Genomic DNA, 24,698 nt, shown 5'->3' with positions numbered 1-24,698 from the left:
AAATCAAAAAATTAACGTTGCCTGCCAAGAGGAGCAAGACACAGAGATGCCATATCTTCCAAAACCCAATGAGAGTCTGACAACTCAGAAAAATTCAGTTTTCAGAGTGTGCGGCTTGTTTCAGTCTTCACATTATTACATTATGTTAATGCTTAGCTGATAATAAAATAGAGGAAGCTCCTGGCTCTTCAGATAAGGTTCCTCATAACTCAAATACTCCACATGACACAGTGTGTTTTATTGTGAGGGAACTACACTGAGAACCGACCAAACAAATCCATAATCAGTGTAAATAACACAGCTCATGGCTTTGTGTCAGTGACTGTTGCACAAACCTTGATTTGTGTAACTATACTGGAATAACTGTGTCAACAAGCAAAGTCTTATAAGCTATTTAAACTATGCGGCTTGTCCTCTCTTGTTGCAGAGCCACTGCAGCTGAACGAATGTGCACACTGGTCCAAGAAAACATTGACTAATACATTTTATTTGGCATTTACCCTTGAGGAAGGAAGCTTGGCCTTTATCCCTGAGTGATGCATCACAATAATTTGTCCCTGAATCCTCGAGCAAAATCTGTGACCTTGAATTCTATTTGATTTAAAGAAAAACATGGATGGTACATTGTAGGTATATGTAAGGGAGTGTATGTCTGACCAGAAAAATACCCTAAAAATATCACATGTTAAAATTAAACATTGGTCAAAAGATCTAAAAGATCATAATTTCCTGGGAGCAGGAATTGATCCAAGGGAGGGGACAGGAGGCCACTAGGTGGAATCTGATCGGCCCCTGTAAAAACAAACAAATTATGAAAATGTGTTTCATAATGTGTTTCAAGCTTTTTTGAAGTACACAAGTCGAGGATGGACATTTGACGTTGCTCTGCTTGTCTGTGGTGCCTCCTCCGCTGCTTCACTTGGATCCAAAGCTAACAGGTGAAATGGACAAACCTGGCCTCACCTTCGAACACTTCCACATGCCACTTCTCAGATGCTGTGGTGTTGCGATTGTCAGCTCAGGACAGCTTTGCTTGGTAGCCTCTTCCATTTTCATAGCAAAACAGTGGAAAGTTTCTGACTTAACTCGCTGATTGGTCCAGAGAGCAGGCAATGGGTGAAGATGACAGTGAGCACCTGATGCTGGATCAGACGGTCTGATGCTCTTCATAAACTGTATATTTTGAAATCGAACAAGTCATTACAGGTAAAAAAAAGATTTAAGTGACCACCCTAGTAAATTCTGTCCCCATGATGACCCCTGATTTAGAAAAATTATAGATCCGCTCCTGCAAGACAGTATAATGTTCCAAGGACAATATCTATGAAAAAATTCCATGTATGTGTTAACCTACTTGGGAAAACCCCAATTCTGATAAGCAATAAATGAATTGGTCTCATGATTAGTAATGGTCCCTTGGTAAGACATTTTATTAAAATCTAATCAGGAAAATTCCTCCCGAGAAATTCCTCCCGAGAAATTTTGAATGTGTGCCATTCTAGCAGGGTCCAGAGACTGATTTATAAAAGCTGTATGTTTATGACATGATACCAGTTGGACAGAGAGAGAGACTTTTGAGGGAGTGAGACAGAGAGTAATGGAGAGAGACACAGACTGGGCATATACAGTGATGTGTGAGGATGGTAAATAATTCCTCAACAGTATATAGATGGTAGTAAAAGTCAACAGCTCTCTTCCAAGTATCACTGGCGTCAGTCAGCAGTTGTCCTTTGATCAATCGCAGAGCGTGGATGAATCACAGTGTGAAAGCAAAAGTAGCTGCCACTAAACAGTGTCACAACAAAGGCAACTGCCCTGACACATCAATGGCAGCTTCCGTTCACACCGGCAGCACCTCTACGAGTTACTGCTGCCACGATTTAAGCTTGTCCGTACTGCTCAAAAAGCTAAGCAACATGGAGCAACTGACCCAGGTGACGTTAAGCCTGCTTAAATTTGTGAAAATTGTGATGGTGTCAGTCGCAGTTTGAAAATTAACATTAATAAATGTATTTGTTTATATAGAGTTTACAAAGTGCTTTGACAGTAAAGCAAGAAAAGTAAATAAAAGACAAATTACTGTCAGCAGGATGCAATGTGTCAAGTAGACCAGACAACCACGTTGAGGTGGTCAGACAGATAGGAGTGTTAAAATTAAATGTATAAATATAGAGCTATGCCACAAAACAATTCTGCAGGAGATGCATGACTGTTATAACATTACAATGAATAAATACATATTGAATGACTGTTGTGAATCTTTTGAATGAATAAGGCTTGTGTAATATAGGACTATGCCATATTGACAAACATGATATCAAGATAAAAACAAAATATATCCGTTGATATCAATAGTTATCACATAAATGCAACATTATTTTTCGGTTGATTTTATTTGAATGCCTATTTCTTTATTCCTGAGTGAAACACAAACACTTTGTATGTTGTTAAGAGAATTGCGGTATAAATAAAGTTTATTTTGACATTACCATATTTACAACAATGAAACGTCTTACAATCTGAGGGTAGATAGAATACGTTAAAACTCTTCACCACAACATAAGTATTCTCTCGATACAAATTGAACCTTTGTCATATTGCCAATGATGAAAATTACATTGCGATTATCATCAATATTAATATATTGACTTTCCCTTGTGTAGAAAATAAAAAACGATGAACTCCTAAGATAACCTTTTGCCATCCTCTGTGATTTTTTTGTGAGCTACAGAAGGAGGATGACTGTGATAGGAGTCAGAGCAGACGATATCCTTTCCCCCCACGTTTTCTATTGACTTGTTGCAAAGAACCCTCAGAGCTGTATCAAGTAAGGATGTCAATCACTCTATTACATACGTACATGTAAGTTGTAAACCCCTGTGTGATGCCATATTTAACATTCACTCTGTTATTTCACCTCAGATGGCCTTGAGGCACAGCATATACCCACCCATCCTTCAGACCAAGTCTTTGACTGTGGCCGTTCCTTTTAAAGAGCAGCGTCCCAACCGTGCTCCGAGTGAGTCCATTGCAAACAACTTCAGCCCCTATGCCCAGCACCTGAGAATTAATAGCCTCCGGAGAGGACGACGCGCCTCATTAGAGCCTTGTATCCTTTCTGTTGTCTTATCTTCTTATCTTGGTCCAGGTGACCAGGGGATGCCTTTCTGAAATTTGAATGTTCTTTACTTTTCTTTCTGGGGAATCACTTAATATTGGCCTGGAAACGTCTAAGAATGGATTTTGATCTTAATGAAGCATTTAGCATCTTCACCACTGGGAAGGAGAAATAAAAGAAGGTAGCTATGCCCTTTAAACAACTAAGTTCATCAATAAATATGTTTCTCTTACAGAACTTGATCTGAATCATTATTTTTCTTTCACAGGGATACAAGAAATCTTTGCCCTCCCAGCAGCCGCCCTATGAGTCCAGTAGAGCAGCTGGATATCATGCTCAGCCAAGAGGAGAAGATGAGGGCCACGCAGGCTGAACCTTCTGAGAGGGACTTAGAAGCAAGTATCTGCAAATTCAGTTCAGAGCAGTTCAGTTGCTAATTGGATTATTCTGAGTCTTGTTTTTCTAACACTGCTGATCTGGACTTTTCTCACACAGAGGTATGTGTACTACATCACCAATGGTATCCCCAGTTCAGTGCTGGCCCCACAGCCAGAGCAGCAGATGATGAACATCCTGCGCCTGCTGCCTCCTGACACTGCGGATACATGTAAAAATATCCAGACTTTGAGGGCTGACCTGAAAGTGGAGGTCAAAAGAGATTATGACTTCAGTCTCAAGAAAAGCATAGGTATAAAACAATAGCTCCAGGGATTCTTCAATTATTGGCAGCAGTGCTTTATTTAGACACTTAAAGCATACAGTTTGAATTTTTAACCCTCATTTCATAGTCGCTCTTATTCATTCTCAGTGGATTACATTCTGATGGACCCGTCTGAATGCCAGCGTCTGTCCATATGGAGCATTCCCAAGTCCTTCCCGAGCAGAGTGATACGTGCACCTGTGCCCTGGGCAGCTAGTTGCATGGAAGCGAAGGGTTGGCAAACCAAGCACCTTTTCACCATCAGTCCCCTTATGGTCCTACTGCAAGATGTCTGGCTAAACAGGTAATACAGAAGCATAATGTACTGTCCATTCAATGAATACCACATTTCACGGAATGAGTAAATGGGATTGACACAGGAAATGTAAACTTCCTACAGCTGGTACTGCTCATTAGAGCTAAATCACAAGAGCTTCTGGCTGCTCCTTGTCACAGGAGATGTGGTGTCAGATACAGCGGCAAAAGAATGTCCAAATAATAACCAATTATTTCTTATTACAGCTTCTCATCATTGAGATTTGTCAGAATTGAGGACCTCGTCTCCACCAGCCTCCCCCTCCTGCCATCTGAGTTTGAAGCATTTGTTCGGAGGCAGTGCCAAGACACCAGAGAGGAGCTGGACCAAAAGTGAGTTATGCCATCTCACCAGGTGGTCTCGAAACAGCCAGTCTGTCAGGGAGACTATAAGTGAGACTTAATTAGTGTAGTGTTGTCTCGTTGGTGTATAGGTCTGCAGTGTGTGTACACAACTAGGACAGCTAATCCTGCTCTACGTTCAGGCTCGAGGTGTCCACCTTGTCCACTTTGTAATGTTACATAACAAATCCACAGCCTTAAGTTTGGATTTGTGAATTTGAGTTGAATTAAATATAAATATTCTAAATGAGTTTTCCCTATGATTTTATGTCACAACACACCCATAGATTTTGAATGCTAAAAATGTTGTAATAAATGATATTATTATTATAAATTATATACAACTAAACTGAACCCATCTTCTAGGTGGCTGCCTCACTGTGCTACACTGTTTAAGACCTTTGAGGACCTGTGGTTGTCGCTCATACCCAGGAGTAAACAGGATGCTCCAGTTTGTGCCCGGGAGTTTTTCGACTGTGCGGCCGCTCTCATGTCATTGCAGCTCCGGAGCCTCGTCACGCAATCATTACACGACCTGCTTTCTTTCTTCACAACACATCAGGTCAGTTAAATGGTTGCTAAAATGATATAGGGCGTATGCAACATGTTGATGCTTCTAAGAATTCTCACTTCACTTATCATTGTCTGTCCTGTGTTTTAAAGGAGGGCAATGACTTTGAGGTTTTTGATGAGATGAAGTACATTCAGACCCAGGTCCTGCTGGTTAAGCTGCGGGTTGATGAGCAAGGCATTGGCTTTTGTCCAAGCTTTCAGGAATGTTGGGACATCATTCACAGAGCCTTCATGGAAATCATTAAGAGTGCTGAGAAGTTACCAAGGGTACAGCATTCCCTCCGCCCCACAAACTACCACATGTTACACAAAGTTGTCTATATTTAGATTTTTATTCACTCCCTATAATATGTGCTTCTCGTGCTTGTTTGACCAGGTGGAGTGTTTCCTCTTTCCTGATATCAAGAACTTCTACCTTCGCACCGTCAATCCTGATGAATCCTTGGTTATAAGTGTAATCAATGAGGTTGAGAATGTTTTCAACAGGAACACAGTTGGACCCAAAAAGTAAAGAAACATCATCTGTATTAATGTGTCTTTGCATTATTATTATTATTATTGTTATTTGTCAAAAAGAAATATTTAAACTGCATTTCATTTTTTTAGGTATTTGAATGTCTATCAAAAATACAGCAATCTTCTGGACGATACAGAGAAGCAGGCGATATCTGTATTCCTCACAGAGAAGCACTCGTTAGAAGGATCTACCGGGGTAATTAAACCTTATCTTTCCTTCTAAAATCTACTTTAAACATGTTCTTCTCTTTCAAGAAGCATTTACATATCCCATCTCCCTCTTTCAATCTTCAGAAAATCAAGAGCATCAATCTCCTGTGGAAGGAGATCGCCTCACTGCCTCTGACAGTGCCTTTGTCCATGTTTTGTCTGTGTGCTGACAAGCTGAATGAAGACCTGTGTGATCTTGCCGAGAAACTGAAAGTCAAGATCGTCACGTTTGAAGTGGAAGAGAACAGAGAGTTAAACATAGGGCAAGAGTGAACACTGTGGTTCAGCACACTGTATGCATTATCCTGTTTGCATTCTTTTGAAAAGAGACTCAATGTTAAATACAAGTTATTGTTCTCTCCTAGGATCTGTCAAAAATTTAAGGAGATTATGGAGACTGTGAGAGGCACCCCAGAAACTACAGAAGACTTGGTGTCTCTCAAACAGTACATTAAAACGACCAGTGAAGTGACCATTTACAAGCTGATGGATGAGATTCATGAAGCGTCCTACCGCCTCTTCTTCCTCTTGGACTTTGCCACTCTGCCATGTATGTGAAACCGCTCATGGTATCTGCAATTACAGTTGAAACAAATGACATGTAATATACACAGACGCTTCCATAAATGCATCAGCTAGACATAAGCCCTATGTTCATATGATAGTATGTGTAACGAGTGCAAGAAAGCATTTGCTTATGTCTCCTTCTCTTCCAATTTTCCAGCTGATGACTTGAGGCTGAACTCCCGTGTTTTCCAGTGGCCCAAACAGATCGTGACTGAGCTTGAGGACAGCAAGGCTCGTCTGGCCGCCATGAGAGAACAAGCTGAGGACTATCTGCAAAAAAGGTTCATGCAAAGGACACTTTCCACACCTGTGGTGCAACCACCATAGTTGAACATAGTGTTTGAATCAAATTTATCTGTCTCCATCTTCCTTCAACATAAGAACTTTGTGGTGTCAGTGTCATATCGACTATGTCCTGTTCTTTACTGTACTTCTTCTCATATCCCTCTTATAGTATACTACAAAATATTTGTTTTATTTATTAAATGTTGTAGATATTAAGCCAATTGTAAAAGCTGACAACTGTAACAACTGCTATATCGCCTTTTGCCTGTCTCAGGATATTAGAGTTTGACCAGCGGCTGCAGGAGGTGGACAAGGAGATACAGGCCTTCAAGAAGAAAGAAGTGATGAACATGGAGGAAATAGAAAACAATGTGGAAACCCTATCTCAAATCACTGCCAACCTCGAGTCTGCTGTCACTGAACTAGAGGTAATAGACACGACACTAAGACGGTTACAGATGTTTCAGATACCACTAGCGCATTTGTGATTATTCATCTTTTAAAAATCACAATAACAATATGGATGAATGCGGGAATTTATTTATCGTGGAAATCGTATTTCTGAGCTAGTAGGATGGTAGCTTGAAAAAAGTAACACCAATTTCATTTCAACAGGATATCAACAGGGAAGAAACTTTGCTGGAGAAGGAGCTAAGCCAATTCCCAATGCTGCAAACCATGATAGTCAACAAACAGCCATTTGAACAGCTCTGGGGCACAGCCCTGAACTTTCAGAACATGTCTGAAGTGTGGTTGAATGGTAGATAACATTATTTTTTTGCCGTAGCCACAGTGTGACTGCATTTTATAAGCTCTAAATGGAACAAATCATAGTGGCATGCAGCAAGTGCTAGCAGCATGCACAGTTTTTTACACATCATTTCATTCCTAGGTCCTTTTCTGCAACTGGATGCTGAGAAGATCACTGATGAACTGGATATCATGCAAAGAATGATGTATAAACTCACCAAAACCTTCTCTAGTCTCCCGGGGTCTTGTCGTGTGGCCAAAAGCTTCAAAAGCAAGATAGACAAGTTCAGGCTGCACCTACCCATCCTCATAACCATCTGTAACCCCGGCATCAAAGACCGCCACTGGGAGAAGGTTGAGTTAATATTTTTTGCTACATTAGATCTCCTGACACTGATAGAAATCCAGTGCCAGGTTCACTTTGTGTCCATGTGTATCTCTTGTGATCCATGAAACCATTGTGAATAATTCATGACACTCTGCTCTGCCTACAGATTAGCAGCATTGTGGGTTTTGAAGTCAAACCAGGTGTGAGCAGCTCACTGCTGAATATGTTGGACCTGGGGCTGTCCAAGTTCTCCAGCAAGTAATGTCCTTTGCTTACATTGTAGCTTTTTTTTAGAGCGCGAAATGCACTCAGATAGATTTAAAAAAACGTAGCTGTAGAGAAAAAGTGATGCATTTCTTTTTCTTACCTCTGCCCTAGGATGGAAGAAATGGGAGCGGCCGCCAGTAAAGAGTACTCTCTAGAAAAATCAATGGAGAAGATGAAAATCGAATGGATTGACCTCTGCTTCTCTTTCACTCCCTACAGAGATACAGTTAGAAAAGCACACACATATGACCACATGCTGCACTTTTACAATAGACTGCTGAAATGTTTAAACACTCTCATTGATTTTTTTCTTGTCATTGTTATTCCGGTCATGCTGTCGTCACTATCACTAACTCCGCTGCCCATGAATTTTCACACTGTACATTGACCTTGTACTAAATTCAATTTCTTTTTTAACAATAGGGTACAAGTATTTTATCAGCTGTGGATGACATCCAAATGCTTCTGGATGACCACGTTATCAAGACCCAGACTATGCGAGGTTCACCTTTTATTAAGCCAATAGAGGCTGAATGCAAGGTAAGTCATTATTCTTTTGAAATCAACACTGCAGATGAACCATACATAACAATCCTGCTCTATGGTGGATACAGGTGTTAAACTGTATACATGCTACAGGGAGCTGTGGATGACATTAGTGTATAAATGATCATGCCAACATAATATGAGTCAAATGGGTAAAAAAACACCTGAGTCTGTGATTTTGAGGAACATTTTCTGTGTGGGGCTCTGCCACATAAAGCAATAAAATATCTCATTGTACTTGTGTTTTCAACAAGAGGTAGTCTCAGGGGAATGAATCCAAGCATAATTTCAAGCCACAAGTAATAAAACATCCTGATCTAAATGAACACAGCCTCAGTTGTGCCATTCCGCCACAAAATGTCTAAGCCAGAAGCCATAAAAAGGGCTTGGTGGTTGATTGTAAGGTGGGTCACAACACAGAAATCCCCTGAAACCATTTTATCATTTTAAAATTGAACAGACCTGGGTTCATTGGGTTTAATTGTACATTTGTTCTGTATTGCATTTCTTTGTCCATTCTCTTATTTTATATATTTGTAGTGTTGCTTTTGTTCAGTTCTTCGACCATATTTGCTTTTTCTTGATGGTTGAAGCATTTTGTAAACTCTCCCTTAGAAATGCTTACACACAACCATAAGATGATAGCTGTTATAATGTGGTTTCTCAGCTATGGGAGGATAAGCTGCTGAGTATGCAGGACATCCTGGACTCCATGCTTCAGTGTCAGTCTACTTGGCTCTACCTCGAGCCCATCTTCAGCTCGGAGGACATCATCGCTCAGATGCCTGAAGAGGGACGCAAGTTTGGCGTTGTGGACGGCTACTGGAAGGATATCGTTGCAGAGGCTGTAAGATCTTCTTGACACACAGTTTCTTGTTGACGTTCACTTGAATGGAGGTCATGTACTTCACTTTCACCTCTTTGTTCACACTAACCCAGGTGAAAGACACGCACGTGCTGGTGGCTACAAGCCAGAATAACATGCTGGCACGCCTGCAGGAGTCCAATGTGTTCCTAGATGACATCCAAAAAGGACTCAATACCTACCTGGAAAAGAAGAGGCTATATTTCCCAAGGTTTTATTACCATTACAAACAGTTATACCACTAACGCTTTGAACTATTTTGTTTGTAAGCTGTTGAAGAAGATTTGCTCTAGCTTTGTGAGTATTGTTTCACTATCCCAAAATGATATTTTCTTCCTCAAAGCCAAATCGCTAGGAATCTACTCAAAGCTCCTCAAATGATATATACTCATCATTGAAGTCCTCAGTTAAAGTAACAAGCTGTTAGTTTGTGATACAATTGCACAACTGCTTTTACAAACTCATGACTGCAGAAGAGATTAATGTCCTAACAGACTGCTTTAAACATAGGTTATAACTTCCAGGGTCTTGCTGAGGGTCTTCGTCAGTTTCCTCGATCTTCCTCATCCTCATCGTTGTTCCCCAGGTTCTTCTTTCTCTCAAACGATGAGCTGCTGGAGATTCTGTCTCAGACCAAAGACCCCCTGTGTGTGCAGCCTCACCTGAAGAAGTGTTTCGAGGGCATCGCCAAACTGGAGTTCACCGAGGACATGGCGATCACCGGCATTGTCAGCTCTGAGAAGGAGACTGTGCCCTTCACAGATAAGATCTATCCAGCCGAAGCCAAGGTAAACAACGGACAGATCTAGTTAATTATCTCAATAGTTGTCACATTATTTACCATATTTTCATGTTAAATTGATGTATATCTTATTTATATCTTGTTAGGAAATAGTTACTGGAGATAACATGGTGAACAACATGTGATGGACTGTTTCAATTCATTTTCAGGGTATGGTGGAGAAGTGGTTGCTGCAGGTGGAGAACCTAATGCTCAAGAGTGTTCGACATGTCATCTCTCAGGGAGTGACTCAATATTCAGAGGTATTACTTCTATGTATCACTTTATTTTTTAATTTGAGGATAATGTTGGTAAGGTTTAACTGATGCCATATTTCGGTTATTCCTGGAATGCTATGATTTTTATGAGGATGGAGGTTTTTTAGCTGAATTAATATGTAGAGTGATAAGAAATTAATGTTTATCATTACTCTTTGTTCTTGATTAATAAATGTTGTCGTTTCTCTTCTGTAGGTGCCCAGAAAGGAGTGGGTGTTGCAGTGGCCGGGCCAAGTAGTCATCTGTGCTTCCTCCATCTTTTGGACATCTGAAGTGTCTGAAGCCATCGAGACCAACACCCTGCCTGTCAGTCTTTAGAGACACTTATTTTAACTTCCACACACTTTAGAAAAACAACTTGTAAAATTACCATATATTGCATTTTTTATACTGAACTCTAATATGTTTACTCCCTTTAATTCCAAAGGCCTATGTAGAGAAGTGTAACAACCAGATTTCTGACATCGTGGAGCTGGTGCGTGGGAAGCTCTCTGGAGGAGCAAGAATGACCCTCGGTGGCCTGACTGTGATCGATGTTCATGGTAATAATCCAAATATCAAACATCCTGGCAAAACCTTTAAAAGCATAACGTGTATTCATCCAATCCAAATCTTTTCTTGGCCAAGCTCGAGACGTGGTGGCGCAACTGGCAGAGGACCGTATCTCCACGCTGAATGATTTTGCCTGGATTTCTCAGCTCCGTTACTTCTGGGAGGGTGGTGATGTGATGCTCCGCATGATCACTACATGCCTGAAATATGGCTATGAATATCTAGGAAACTCTGGTCGTCTGGTCATCACACCACTCACTGACCGCTGCTACAGGTATAGTTAGTTCTTTTTATCTATCATTGGAGAGCTGCAATAGGTAGTTCAAATAATCTTCATCTTCTCATTTGGTTAAATGCCACAGAACTCTAATGGGGGCTCTGAAGTTGAACTTAGGAGGAGCTCCTGAGGGTCCTGCAGGTACTGGCAAGACTGAGACCACGAAAGATCTGGCTAAAGCTTTGGCTAAACAGGTATACCAAAGCGGTTTTCAGGAAAACACTGATGTGTACCTTGTGTTTTACTTAGTTCTTTCATTGTTCTGACATTACACCTGTTGCTTGGTTCTAGTGTGTGGTTTTTAACTGTTCCGATGGGCTGGACTACAAGGCCATGAGTAAGTTCTTCAAAGGACTTGCTCAGTCTGGAGCCTGGGCCTGCTTTGATGAGTTCAATCGGATTGAGGTGAGCTCTACCATTGTTACAGCAATCAAAACTGTGGATATGTTAAATTTTACCCAAACAAGTTTTATATACGAAATTAAATATATTTTAGTTACATATAAATTAATAATCAAGATCGATGACTGTTTATCATTATTTTCATTTATCAGTCACATTTGGTCACATTGCAATTATCACCTCAAACTCAAAGCTTTGTTTTATGAATGTATTGTGATTATTTTTACAGTTTATTACAAAACCTTCAAAAAAATCTCCTTTAGCCACATGTTTTTATGTGTCACAGGTGGAGGTGCTGTCTGTGGTGGCTCAGCAGGTCCTCTGTATACAACAGGCCATTGCCAAGGACCTGAAGACCTTCCTTTTTGAGGGGACAGAGCTGTCACTAAACCCAACCTGCTCTGTCTTCATCACCATGAACCCTGGTTACGCCGGCAGGGCCGAGCTTCCTGACAACCTGAAGGTACATCATTGTAGCACTAAATGTATCCACCTGTTATGAGAAATATTCAACAATAGAGTTAAATATCCTGCTGGTGACATAAAATGCTGAGAATGGACGACCACCTGTCAATCCTCTCTTGTAGGTTCTTTTCCGCACAGTGGCTATGATGGTTCCAGACTATGGTCTCATTGGAGAAATCTCACTATACTCCATGGGCTTCATTGAATCTCGCAGGTATGAATAGAAAATGTCCTGATAGAATTATTTAGTTTAGTTCATAAAACAAGCTAAAACCTTTCTAATTTTCTTGACAGTTTGTCACAGAAGATTGTGGCCACCTACCGTTTATGCTCCGAGCAGCTGTCCTCCCAGCACCACTACGACTATGGTATGCGAGCTGTGAAGTCTGTGCTGACGGCAGCAGGGAATTTGAAGTTGAATTACCCGGAGGAGAACGAGAGCGTGCTGTTGCTCAGGGCACTGATGGATGTCAACATGGCCAAGTTTCTGGCTCAGGACGTTCCTCTGTTTCAGGTGACACATTTTAAACAACTTTTTCTACACGTGCCTCAATTGGTTTACTAATTGTTGTGTGGAAATCTTCCTCTGCTGCCCACAGGGTATCATCTCGGATCTATTCCCTGGAGTTGTCCTTCCGAAGCCAGACTATGACCTCCTCCTCAAGGCTCTCAATGACAACATCGCTAAGCTCAACCTCCAGCCTGTCCCATGGTTCATTAGCAAAATTATCCAGGTACTAAGGAGGAGCATTGCCTTTTAATGCTTAACAATCATAAACATTGATTGGCTAGCTGCTATACTTCAACCAAATAATGGTACTGCGATTTTCTCTGTATGTGTGTAGGTGTATGAGATGATGTTGGTACGCCATGGCTTTATGATAGTAGGAGAGCCTCTGGGAGGAAAAACGTGTGCGTATAAGATCCTTGCTGCTGCCCTTGGAGACCTTTACAAAGGTAGCTTATTATATTATTTCTCTCCTAACAAGCCAATAATACACCCTCAATAATACACAACTTTTGTTTTATAGATATAATTTAATTTATAGCTTTTACTGTTTTGTTATTAGATGGTATAATTGTTTATTCTCTCTAATTCTCATCATTTAGCCAAACTGATGGATGAGTTTGCTGTGAACTTCTCCATCATCAACCCAAAGGCCATCACCATGGGACAACTGTACGGCTGCTTCGATCCTGTCAGCCACGAGTGGTCTGATGGTGTCCTGGCCACCACCTACAGGGATCAGGCCATCTCCACCTCAGAGAAGCGACAGTGGATCATCTTTGATGGGCCCATCGATGCTGTCTGGATTGAGAACATGAACACTGTGCTGGATGACAACAAGAAGGTATTACCCATTTTGATTACTTCATCGTTTAAAAGCAGATTATCATGACATTATGGGAATTGTGTGAATATTCATGATATGTATAGGCGTTACCTTTTGATTTAAGTCAAATGAGAATCCTCTCTTATTGTCTCATTTTGCCACTAGCTTTGTCTGATGAGTGGTGAGATCATCCAGATGAGTGCCAAGATGAGTCTGATCTTTGAAACTGCTGACCTGGAGCAAGCCTCTCCAGCTACCGTCAGTAGGTATGTGAATCAGATAAATATATATTCTGAAACCTTTATTCAAAGATGGTGTGTTTTTTTGTTTACATGTAACCTTATGTTTGAAGGTGTGGAATGATCTACATGGAACCTCACCAGTTGGGCTGGACTCCTCTCAGAGACTCTTACATGAACACTCTGCCTGAAAGCCTGAACTCTGAATACATAGAGCTGGTGAAATTGCACACATGCACAATTGGCTCATTGAGGCCTATTTCTGTCTCTTTTCTTGGGATCTCATATGATGTGTCTGAATTCTGTTTGTTTGGTCTTAACATCCCACAGATAATGGACCTGTTTGAGTGGTTAGTTCAGCCGTGTCTGGACTTTATAGACAGGGAGTGTCGCTTTGTCATACTTACATCTCCCATCCACTTGGCCTTTAGTCTAATGAGGCTCTATACCTGCCTGTTGGGTTAGTAATAATTACATGTCATTGATCATTTATTGAACAATCAATGCATTTTTCTCAGTGTGTTTGTTGACGTTCATGTCTTCTGTATGGCTAGATGAAATTTCTGCATCGGGAATGGAGGGCGCCCAGGATCTGTCCGGTATGCAGACAACCATGTGGCTGCAGGGACTGTTTCTGTTTGCGGTAGTGTGGACCCTGGGTGGAACTATCACTGGGGACAGTCGCAAGAAGTTTGACATCTTCTTCCGTAATCTGATCATGGGCCAGGACGATCAACACCCTCGGCCGACGAGTGTCACCCTTAAAAAGAACAACCTCTTTCCTGAGAGAGGTCAGAAAATGTCCACAATAATTATGTATTATATATAGTTATCTCAAATTAAATATTTGCTCCAATGCATGAAGTGTATTTTTTTTTTTCCGTAGGCACTGTCTATGACTACTACTTCCATAAAGAGGGGCAAGGACAGTGGAAAGTATGGACTGATTCAATCTCAACTGCAGAGAACGTCATCCCACCCGCAGCCAATGTAAGAATGTTTAGGTCACAGAGGTTTCTGCTGCAGGTCATGATTCCTCTAACAATTTTTCTCTCTGCCAGGTGTCAGATCTCATCATTCCAACCGTGGAAACAGCGCGTCAAATCTTTTTCCTGCGAACCTACCTTTCGCATGAAGTACCAACTCTTTTTGTGGGGCCCACCGGCACAGGCAAATCTGTCATCAACCAAAGCTTCTTGGTAGATCTGCCTAAGGAGAAGTACACACCTAATTGTATCAACTTCTCAGCCCGCACCTCAGCCAATCAGAGCCAAGATATTATCATGGCAAAGCTGGACCGAAGAAGGAAGGGCGTGTTTGGACCTCCTGTGGGAAAGAAGTGTGTCGTCTATGTTGGTAATTATTTAATAGTATTATTGAAAAAGGATATCACACGAGAGTATGTGTGTAAATGTTATTCATTTTGATGAACAGATTACACGATAAGTTATCCCTTTTCCACAGACGACCTGAACATGCCTTCTAAAGAAATCTATGGAGCCCAGCCCCCAATTGAACTGCTCAGGCAGTGGATTGACCACCATCACTGGTATGACAGGAAGGACACCTCTAGACTGAACATAGTTGATGTGCTGTTTATGTCCGCCATGGCGCCTCCTGGTGGTGGGAAGAATGACATTTCAGGTATGTTGAAATAATAGGTTAGGGACTTTAGTGGAGGAAGCAGCACTTAAAGTTTGATTAATATATATATTTTTTAAATGCCAGGCCGCCTAACTCGTCACTTGAACGTCATCTCTATCAACTGCTTTGAGGACGAAACACTGACAAAGATCTTCAGCTCCATCACTGATTGGCATTTCGGCAAAGGGTTTGATCCCTCTTTCAGCAGGTAACTGATATATTTTTTTATATTGTTCAATAGAGGAGTGGTATGAATTATCTTTTATCCAATTGCTATTTTGTTTCATGTCCCAGGCTAGGTAAGATCATGATCCAGGCCACAATGGCAGTCTATAAGGACACCATCGACAGCTTCTTGCCCACCCCCTCAAAATCCCACTACATCTTTAACCTGCGGGACTTTGCTCGAGTCATACGTGGTGTACTCCTGACTCCACAAACACACATGCAGGTAAGAGCGGAAAAAATAGGGAAAGGTCTAAATAAATTGTTGGGAACTGATCTAACATCTCTTCATCATATATTTTGTCCATTAATGTCAGAATGGAGACAAACTGATCCGCCTGTGGATCCACGAGGTTTACCGAGTTTTCTATGACAGACTCATTGACCTCAGTGACAGAGAGAGGTTCTTTGGCATTGTCAAAGAGAGGACCATGAAGTATTTTGATCAGAGTGTTGAAAAGGTGCGTATGTACCCACACAAACACACACGCAAATATACAGAATCGGGCAAATTTGTGAATTGTAATTTTGTGCCACATAAACAAATTTTGACTTTACTTGAAAAACACTTTCAGCAAAGTTAAAACCACAATTTAAATTTAGTTGAAAGTTACTTAACTACTAATTGTCAATCAGTTTCCACAGTTTCTGCTTTTAGATTAATTAAATCCTTCATGATCTTCTTCTAAATTTATCACCTAGTTAGAAAGGACTTCTAAGTGGAAGGGATGTTAAGATGGAAATTTACTAAATGTATTTAACTTCCGCTTCTGAGCAGCACTGCCGGCACAAAGCTTTTAAAAACACCTAACAATTTGTTGGAGAAGCTGCTACCTTGTGTAATGTAGTGATGTTAAGGTTAAATACTGTAGCTCTTGTGTTAAATCCTAAATCTCTTCTATCCTTATCCAGCTCCTGAGTCATCTCAGCCTAGATGGCAATGTGGTGGATGAGAGCATCCGTAGCTTGCTCTTTGGTGACTATGGCAAGCCTGATTCGGACACTAAGGCCTATGATGAAATCACAGACTTGCAAGCTCTGCAGGAAGTGATGGAGTTTTACCTGGACGAGTACAATAACCTCAGCAAGACGCCCATGTCTCTTGTTATGTTCAAGTTTGCCATCGAGCACATTTCCCGCATCTGCCGCGTGCTAAAACAAGACAACGGGCACCTTCTGCTCGTTGGCATTGGTGGCTCAGGGCGTCAGAGCGCCACCAAGCTGGGCACCTTCATTAATGATTACATCTTGTTCCAGATTGAGCTGACCAAAAGCTACAGCCTGTCAGACTGGCGAGATGACCTCAAAATAATAATGCTTAAAGCAGGCATCGAGGGCAAGAGCCTAGTGTTCCTGTTTAACGACAGCCAAATTAAGGATGAGGCCATGTTGGAGGACATCAACATGTTGCTTAACACCGGTGATGTCCCGAACATCTTTGCTGCTGATGAACGTGCCGATATCATTGACAAAATGCAGGGAATCGCTCGGATGGAAGGCAAAAAGATCGATGCAACTCCGCTCTCAATGTACAACTTCTTTATCGACCGTGTGAAGGCCAACCTTCATATTGTACTAGGTAGGAAGGAACATGTCTCTTTTTTTTTTTGAAGTTTTACAAAGTTGTTGTAACTGTGAATCATTGTGTTCAACAGCCATGAGCCCCATTGGCGACGCATTTAGAAACCGTCTTAGGATGTTCCCCTCCCTTATCAACTGCTGCACCATCGACTGGTTTCACAAGTGGCCAAACGATGCTCTGGAGATGGTGGCCCACAAGTTCCTCGAAGATGTGGAAATGGAGAGTGAAATCAAACTAGAGTAAGGACATAAATATCGAATAGTACTTCCAGCTGCTTAACACTGTGCAGTTTGCCCACACTCTGTTTGTATCCTTTCAACAGGGTGGTGGAGATGTGCAAGAACTTCCAGATTAGTGTTGGGGAGATGTCTGAAAAGTATTTCTCCAGATTGAGGCGACACAACTATGTCACGCCCACCTCTTACCTTGAACTCATCCTCACCTACAAGACTCTGCTTACAGCCAAGAGGAATGAGGTTGACTCTGTAAGGAACCGCTACATCGTTGGTCTCCAGAAACTGGACTTTGCTGCATCTCAGGTGAATTAAAGTAAATTCACCATGAATGTTAACTTGTTTGTCCGACTAAATTAATTGTATTGATACATCCTAAGATCATTTCGTAATGTTTACAGGTATCAGTGATGCAGCTGGAGCTAACAGCCTTGCAGCCAGAGCTCATCAAGACCTCAGCTGAGACAGATAAGATGATGGTTACAATCGAGGCAGAAACAGTGGAGGTGGATGCCAAGAAAGAACTAGTGTCTGCAGATGAGAAAGTGGCTAATGACGCAGCAGCAGAAGCGCAAGCCATTAAGGTAAAGCAATGGCATATTTTTCACATCAGAAAGCATTGTGCACATGTAAATATGTAGAGATTGATTATACCACTTGTCTTTCAGGATGATTGTGAGGGAGACCTGGCAGAAGCACTGCCTGCACTGGCAGCTGCCTTGTCAGCCCTGGACACCTTAAAACCTTCCGACATCACAGTGGTTAAGTCGATGGCTAACCCACCAGGTCTAGTCAAACTAGTCATGGAGTCTATCTGTATCATGAAGGGCATTAAACCTGAGAGAAAGCCCGATCCCAGTGGCTCCGGTAAAACATTTTAAGCTTTGATTGAATCTTCGTAATGCATAGTGTTCAGTAATATTTGTAAGATTGAGAACATCAAGTGTTTGTGTTACAGGTAAGATGGTTGATGACTACTGGGGCCCTTCCAAGAAACTCCTGGGAGACCTGAAATTTTTGGAAAGCCTCAAAGCCTACGACAAAGACAACATCCCTGCTGCCAACATAAAGAAAATCAGAGATAAGTTTATCCACAACGAAGACTTCCAGCCCTCTGTCATTAAGAATGTCTCCTCGGCTTGCGAGGGCCTCTGTAAATGGGTGCGGGCGATGGAAGTGTATGAGCGCATATCCAAAGTCGTGGCCCCAAAGAAGGAGAGGTTGAAGCAAGCAGAGGAGGAGCTGTCGGTACAGATGGCAATGTTGTCAGTGAAGAGGGCTGAACTGAAGGAAGTAGAGGACAGACTGCAGAGCTTGAATGACGACTTGGCGGCCATGATTAAGAAGAAGAAAGAGTTGGAAGCGAACATTGAGCTGTGTTCTGAGAAGCTGATCAGGGCAGAGAAGCTGATTGGAGGACTTGGTGGAGAGAAGGACAGGTGGACCGAGGCTGCAAGGCAACTAGGGATTAGGTAATCAAAACATACTTATCATGTATGTTCATGTATTAATGATGATGTGTGATGTAGTGTTCCTGAAGTTTAACATAAATCATATTGGTACTATTTTCCCTCTGCAGATACACCAACCTGACAGGTGACATACTCCTCTCTTCAGCATCTGTATCTTACCTTGGGGCTTTTACAGTAGATTTTCGCATAGATTGTCAGGAACAGTGGCACATCCTTTGCCAAGAGAAGAAAATACCCTGCACGGAGGACTTCACCCTAAGCAGCACCCTGGGTAACCAGGTGGCCATCAGGGCGTGGCAGATTGCTGGGCTGCCAGTCGACTCCTTCTCAACAGACAATGGTATCATGGTGTTTAACTCCCGTCGCTGGCCCCTGATGATTGACCCTCAAGGTCAGGCCAACAAGTGGATCAAGAACATGGAGAAGACAAATAAGCTTACTGTCATCAAAATGTCAGATGAAAACTATGTGAAAGTTTTGGAGAACTGCATTCAGTTTGGTACTCCGGTTCTACTGGAGAATGTTGGAGAGGAACTTGATCCTGTACTTGAGACTCTGCTGCTGAAGCAAACCTTCAAACAGCAGGGTGTGGAGTACATGAAAATAGGAGAGAATACGGTGGAATATTCTAAAGACTTCTCGTTCTACATGACCACTGGACTGAGGAACCCTCACTATCTCCCTGAGGTGGCTGTCAAAGTCTGTCTTCTGAACTTTATGATCACTCCCCAGGGGTTGCAGGACCAGCTTTTAGGGCTTGTAGTGGCCAAAGAGAAACCAGAGCTGGAAGAGAAGAAGAACCAGCTCATTCTGGAGAGTGCTGCTAACAACAAGATGCTGAAAGAAATTGAGGATAAGATCCTGAAGGTGCTCTCATCCTCTGAAGGGAACATTCTGGAGGACGAAACAGCAATTAAAGTCCTGTCTTCTTCCAAGATTCTCTCAGAGGAGATATCTGAGAAGCAAAAAATTTCCAGTGTCACTGAGAAAGAGATTGATGACACCCGTATGGGCTACCGTCCCGTGGCTGAGCACTCGTCCATCCTGTTTTTCTGCATCTCGGAATTGGCCAACATCGAGCCTATGTACCAATACTCCCTGACCTGGTTCATCAACCTCTACGTGTATTCCATCTCTGAGAGCGTGGAGAGTGATGATTTGACTGAGAGAATCGACAGCATTGTGGAGTACTTTACCCTCTGCATCTATAATAACGTGTGCCGCTCACTTTTTGAGAAGGATAAGCTGCTCTTCTCCCTGCTGCTCACCATAGGCATAATGCAGGGTAAGGGCCAGGTTGATGACCAAGTCTGGCGCTTCCTCCTGACAGGTGGCGTTGCGTTGGACAACCCTTATCCCAACCCTGCTACAGAGTGGCTGTCAGACAAATCTTGGTCTGAGATTGTCAGGGCCTCTAAACTTCCAAACCTGGAGGGTTTCTTTGACCATGTTCAAGAGAACATCTCAAAATGGAAGAAGATTTATGATTCAGGGCAGCCCCATAAAGAGCCGTTGCCTGACCAGTGGAGTGAGTTGGTGGGGATGGACCGAATGGTTGTGATCAGATGCTACAGGCCAGATAAGCTGGTTCCAGCAGTGCAGGATTTTATAGTAGACAACATGGGACAGGCTTTCATCGAACCACCAACCTTTGACCTGGCAGGAAGCTTCAAAGACTCAAACTGCTGCTCTCCTCTCATCTTTATTTTGTCGGCAGGATCTGATCCAACTGCAGGTGATTAGCCTGGGAAGACCTTTTCCTAATCTACTGATTAATTTATTTTGTTTTGAAAAAGTCAATAATGTATCCTTGCCTTGTTCCTTCAGGTCTGCTGAAGTTTGCTGATGATGTAGACATGGGGGGCGGTAAGACCGAAACCATTTCCCTCGGACAGGGACAGGGACCCATAGCAGCTGTGATGATTGCCAAAGGCCTCAAAGAGGGGAACTGGGTGGTACTTCAGAACTGCCACCTATGCACCAGCTGGATGCCCGCTCTGGAGAGGATCTGTGAGGAATCAATCATCCCAGAGAACACACACCCTAATTTTAGGTAACAAATTCTACACAGTGGACTTCACTGAAAACAGTCTTTCATGGTGAGCATGATAAAGCTAAGCATCTTTACTTTTCTTCCCAGGTTGTGGTTAACAAGTTATCCGTCCGACAAGTTTCCAGTCAGTATCCTACAGAATGGACTTAAGATGACCAATGAGCCGCCTAAAGGAATAAGAGCCAACTTGTTGCGCTCTTACCTGAGTCACCCCATCTCTGACCCCGCCTTCTTTGTCAGCTCCAGGAAACAAGACATCTGGCAGAAGCTCCTGTTTGGTCTCACTTTCTTCCATGCACTGGTACAGGAAAGGAGGAACTTTGGACCTCTGGGTAAGACATTTAATACATTTATTAAGCTTTTTCTGCAAATGGGAGTCTGCTTATCGTAGCTTTAATCCATATTTTTACTAAATACCCTGTTGCTCGTTTTTTATTTTCTTTTATTCAGTAAATATATACAAAATGCTTTAATAAAATGTTAAAAATGTGTGGCGTTGGTTAGGACCCAAATGTAACCAAAAATATGATACAAAACAAAAATTAAACAAAACCTTCAATTAAGAGTATATATAAGAATGAAAGACAAAATCAAGTATTAAGTTATATAAGTATAACGGCGAAAAACAAACCCTTACCCTATTTTCTCCATTCTCTCTTCAGGTTGGAATATTCCTTACGAGTTCAATGAGTCTGACCTGAGGATCAGCATGAGGCAGATCCAGATGTTCCTGGATGAGTATGTTGATGTTCCACTGGCAGCCCTCACATATCTTACAGGTGACTTTCAAAGCTGTTGACACAGCAGGTCATTTATTTACACCAGTGACATGGGCAGACAACAGGACCTTTGTCTGTGGTTCTCTCTTTACATTGACGTCTAGCATGATTCAAAACTTTAATTATAACCTGTCAGTAAGCATCACACACATACCACCTCCTCTTTGGTTTTGATGATTGCTTTTATTCTTTTCAAAGGTGAATGCAACTATGGAGGCAGAGTGACAGATGACAAAGACAGAAGACTGCTGCTCTCGCTTCTCTCCATCTTCTACAGTTGGGAGGTGATAGAGCAGGAAAGCCATCCCCTGTGTGAGGGAGATCTGTATTACGTCCCAGCTCATGGCCTCTATCAGGTATTATCTCTGCTAAGTTCTTAATTAATGATACAGTCATAGAAACTCATTTTCTCCAATAACATTCTTTATTCCAGACATACGTGAAGTACATTCGCAATCTGCCGATTTCTGCCGACCCTTGCGTGTTTGGACTTCACAGCAATGCTGACATCACGAAGGATAATCAAGAGACCAATCAGCTCCTGGATGGAGTTCTATTAACTCTGCCCAGGCAGATGGGAGGCGGGGCTAAGTCTCCTCAGGTTTGCACTGCAAGCAGACAGATCTTTTTGGCTTGTTTCCCAGAGGAAACAGTACGTGTAAAAGTGTTGTCTGATATACAACCTTCATCGGTCTTCTGTTGATATTGCAGGAAGTTGTGGATGACCTTGCAGAGGACATCCTGTCGAAGCTGCCACCTGACTTTGACGTGAAGAAGATAATAGAGAAATACCCTGTCACGTATGAGGAGTCTATGAATACTGTTTTGAGGCAGGAAGTGATCCGCTTCAACAGGTACGTGTGTTGCTATGTAATCAAAAAATCAGCTTGCAAATACTTATTTTTAATTGTGATTAATTCAAATGTATGTCTGGATGCTCCTGATTCTGAGTCACTCTCTCTTCCCGTCAGACTCACACATGTGGTGCGGGTCAGCCTGGTGAACATCCAGAAAGCTTTGAAGGGCCAGATTGTTATGTCTGCAGAGCTGGAGAGCATCTTTAACAGCATGCTGGTGGGCAAGGTGCCCGCCACATGGGCAGCCAAGTCGTACCCCTCTCTCAAGCCACTGGGAAGCTACGTGTGCGATCTATTAGCCAGGCTGCAGTTCCTACAAGTACGAATTATGGCTCTTTCAGGTCACACAGACCTTGAATGAAGAGAACACATTTAGAATCTGACTGGAAATATCGACGAAACACATACTAAGTATTAAACGTCAAAATTCAAGCCTCATAATCTGCATGTATAAGAATAAATTCCTCTCTAAATGTAGCACAAGGTAATTCTAGAAATTTAGGTGGTGCATGTCTAGACTATGAATGGCATTGCTTGTTTTCGATATGCTCATAACTATAGATGTGCTTGAATGTGTGTTTTAACAGGACTGGATAGATAAAGGCCCGCCTACAGTCTTCTGGCTTTCTGGTTTTTACTTCACGCAGTCATTTCTAACTGGAGTGTCTCAGAATTTTGCCAGGAAGTACACCATCCCCATAGACTTCATTGGCTTTGAATTTGAGGTAAGAAATTTCGACTTTCCTCAGTACTTTCCCATCATAGGTATCTTTTGAGTAATGCTCTTCATTGTTTACCAGGTAACCAAAGCGGAGACCCACATGGACGAGAAGCCAGAGGATGGAGCCTACGTGAAGGGCCTTTTCATGGAGGGTGCACGCTGGGACAGGGAGAACATGGTCATTGGAGAGTCCCTTCCCAAGATCCTCTTCGACTCTATACCCATCATCAAGCTCAGACCCGGTGTGATGGCCGAGTTCAACCATGAGAACCTCTACGTTTCTCCCGTGTACAAAACCAGCGCTCGTAGAGGGACCCTGTCCACCACAGGCCACTCCACCAACTACGTCATGTCCATCGAGCTGCCCTCTGACAAGCCAGAGAAACACTGGATCAACCGTGGGGTGGCATGCCTCTGCCAGCTGGATGACTGAGATACAGCTGATTCTTAATTATTCCATATGCCAAAGAGATTCCTGTGTGAGCCTTTAAGGACCTGAGCTGTCTGGGACCGGAATCTTTTATGACCTTTCAATTACTCATTGACTGTCCGAGGACTTATTTTTTTGAGTGCTCTATCTTCAAAGGAAACTTATGCAAACAAGTTCTCTGTATACGGTTTTGTCATTAACAGGGCAAAGTTAGTGATGTAGATTCCATTTGGAAACTTTGTAGGTACTTTCAATACTTTTAGTGTGTTAAAAGCAAGTAAAGAAATTAATCTGGTCCTTTTACCTTCATTTATGTCTATTTATTGACTTTAATACTTCCTCCACCACAGTTGAAATAAAAATAGTCAGAATCTATTTTCTCAATGCAAATTGCAGAATTGAGACACAGGTCCAGCAGCAATGTGTTCTCAAGGTAAACACTAGATAGCAGCAAAGGCACACCAGTATATACCACACGTGTCTCATCCTTTGACAGAGGTGAAGATTATATGAGTGGTGGATGACCAACAAATATTAAGTTAATAAATATTGAGTCTTTCCTTGTGTTAATTACAATATAAGATTATATGAGATATAATCTGAAAACAAAGAAATGTCTGAGATTTGTAGATGAATTTAACATTTTAAAGGTTAGATTGAATAGTTGACCAGTGACGATACCGCAGTAAGATCTGAAATAAGATCTATATGAATTAGAAAAATATGGTTTTGTGTATGTTGGGTAGGTGAAATATGACGGTTTTGAACAACAAGTATTTCTTATAATAAATTTCATAATTTTGAGAAACGGCGCTTTTCAAAAAGTTACTGTTGGAACATAGACTTTGTGAACTGGGTGAAAAGACAAAGTTTCGAGGCGAATTTGAATGTCGGGGATTACGGACACTTATAGAGGCATGTTTATTTCTGTGGTTTTCTTTTACGTTTAAAGAAGAGGATGCCATTTCCTCCAATTGTAGTTGATTTGATCA

The 24,698-nt window shown here is 41.9% G+C and overlaps 1 protein-coding gene across 1 annotated transcript; it reads left to right on the top strand.

Moving 5' to 3' along the window:
• Positions 1–1,916: 1,916 nt before the first annotated feature.
• Positions 1,917–23,709, top strand: dnah3 (dynein axonemal heavy chain 3). Its single transcript, XM_062410314.1, has 61 exons — positions 1,917–1,934; positions 2,726–2,827; positions 2,923–3,152; positions 3,360–3,513; positions 3,614–3,806; positions 3,927–4,122; positions 4,341–4,466; positions 4,842–5,037; positions 5,139–5,315; positions 5,425–5,555; positions 5,655–5,760; positions 5,859–6,037; positions 6,140–6,324; positions 6,499–6,622; positions 6,901–7,054; positions 7,242–7,386; positions 7,519–7,730; positions 7,871–7,962; positions 8,083–8,197; positions 8,395–8,511; positions 9,185–9,364; positions 9,457–9,593; positions 9,969–10,170; positions 10,334–10,426; positions 10,637–10,747; positions 10,869–10,983; positions 11,069–11,267; positions 11,356–11,464; positions 11,562–11,675; positions 11,959–12,135; positions 12,260–12,351; positions 12,432–12,651; positions 12,737–12,871; positions 12,983–13,094; positions 13,248–13,489; positions 13,637–13,737; positions 13,824–13,929; positions 14,041–14,170; positions 14,265–14,501; positions 14,597–14,700; positions 14,772–15,066; positions 15,175–15,354; positions 15,439–15,562; positions 15,649–15,805; positions 15,897–16,040; positions 16,492–17,158; positions 17,235–17,400; positions 17,484–17,700; positions 17,796–17,978; positions 18,063–18,261; positions 18,353–18,866; positions 18,974–20,601; positions 20,694–20,919; positions 21,007–21,251; positions 21,582–21,698; positions 21,897–22,054; positions 22,132–22,299; positions 22,410–22,552; positions 22,670–22,874; positions 23,143–23,280; positions 23,356–23,709. The coding sequence occupies exons 1-61, from the start codon at positions 1,917–1,919 to the stop codon at positions 23,707–23,709; spliced, it is 12,096 nt and encodes a 4,031-aa protein (XP_062266298.1).
• The last annotated feature ends 989 nt before the right edge of the window (positions 23,710–24,698 follow it).

This window comes from Platichthys flesus, chromosome 17 (genome assembly GCF_949316205.1).
Source record: "Platichthys flesus chromosome 17, fPlaFle2.1, whole genome shotgun sequence".
In the NCBI taxonomy this organism is placed as follows: Eukaryota; Metazoa; Chordata; class Actinopteri; order Pleuronectiformes; family Pleuronectidae; genus Platichthys; species Platichthys flesus.
This window is presented reverse-complemented; position numbering and strand designations above follow the sequence as displayed.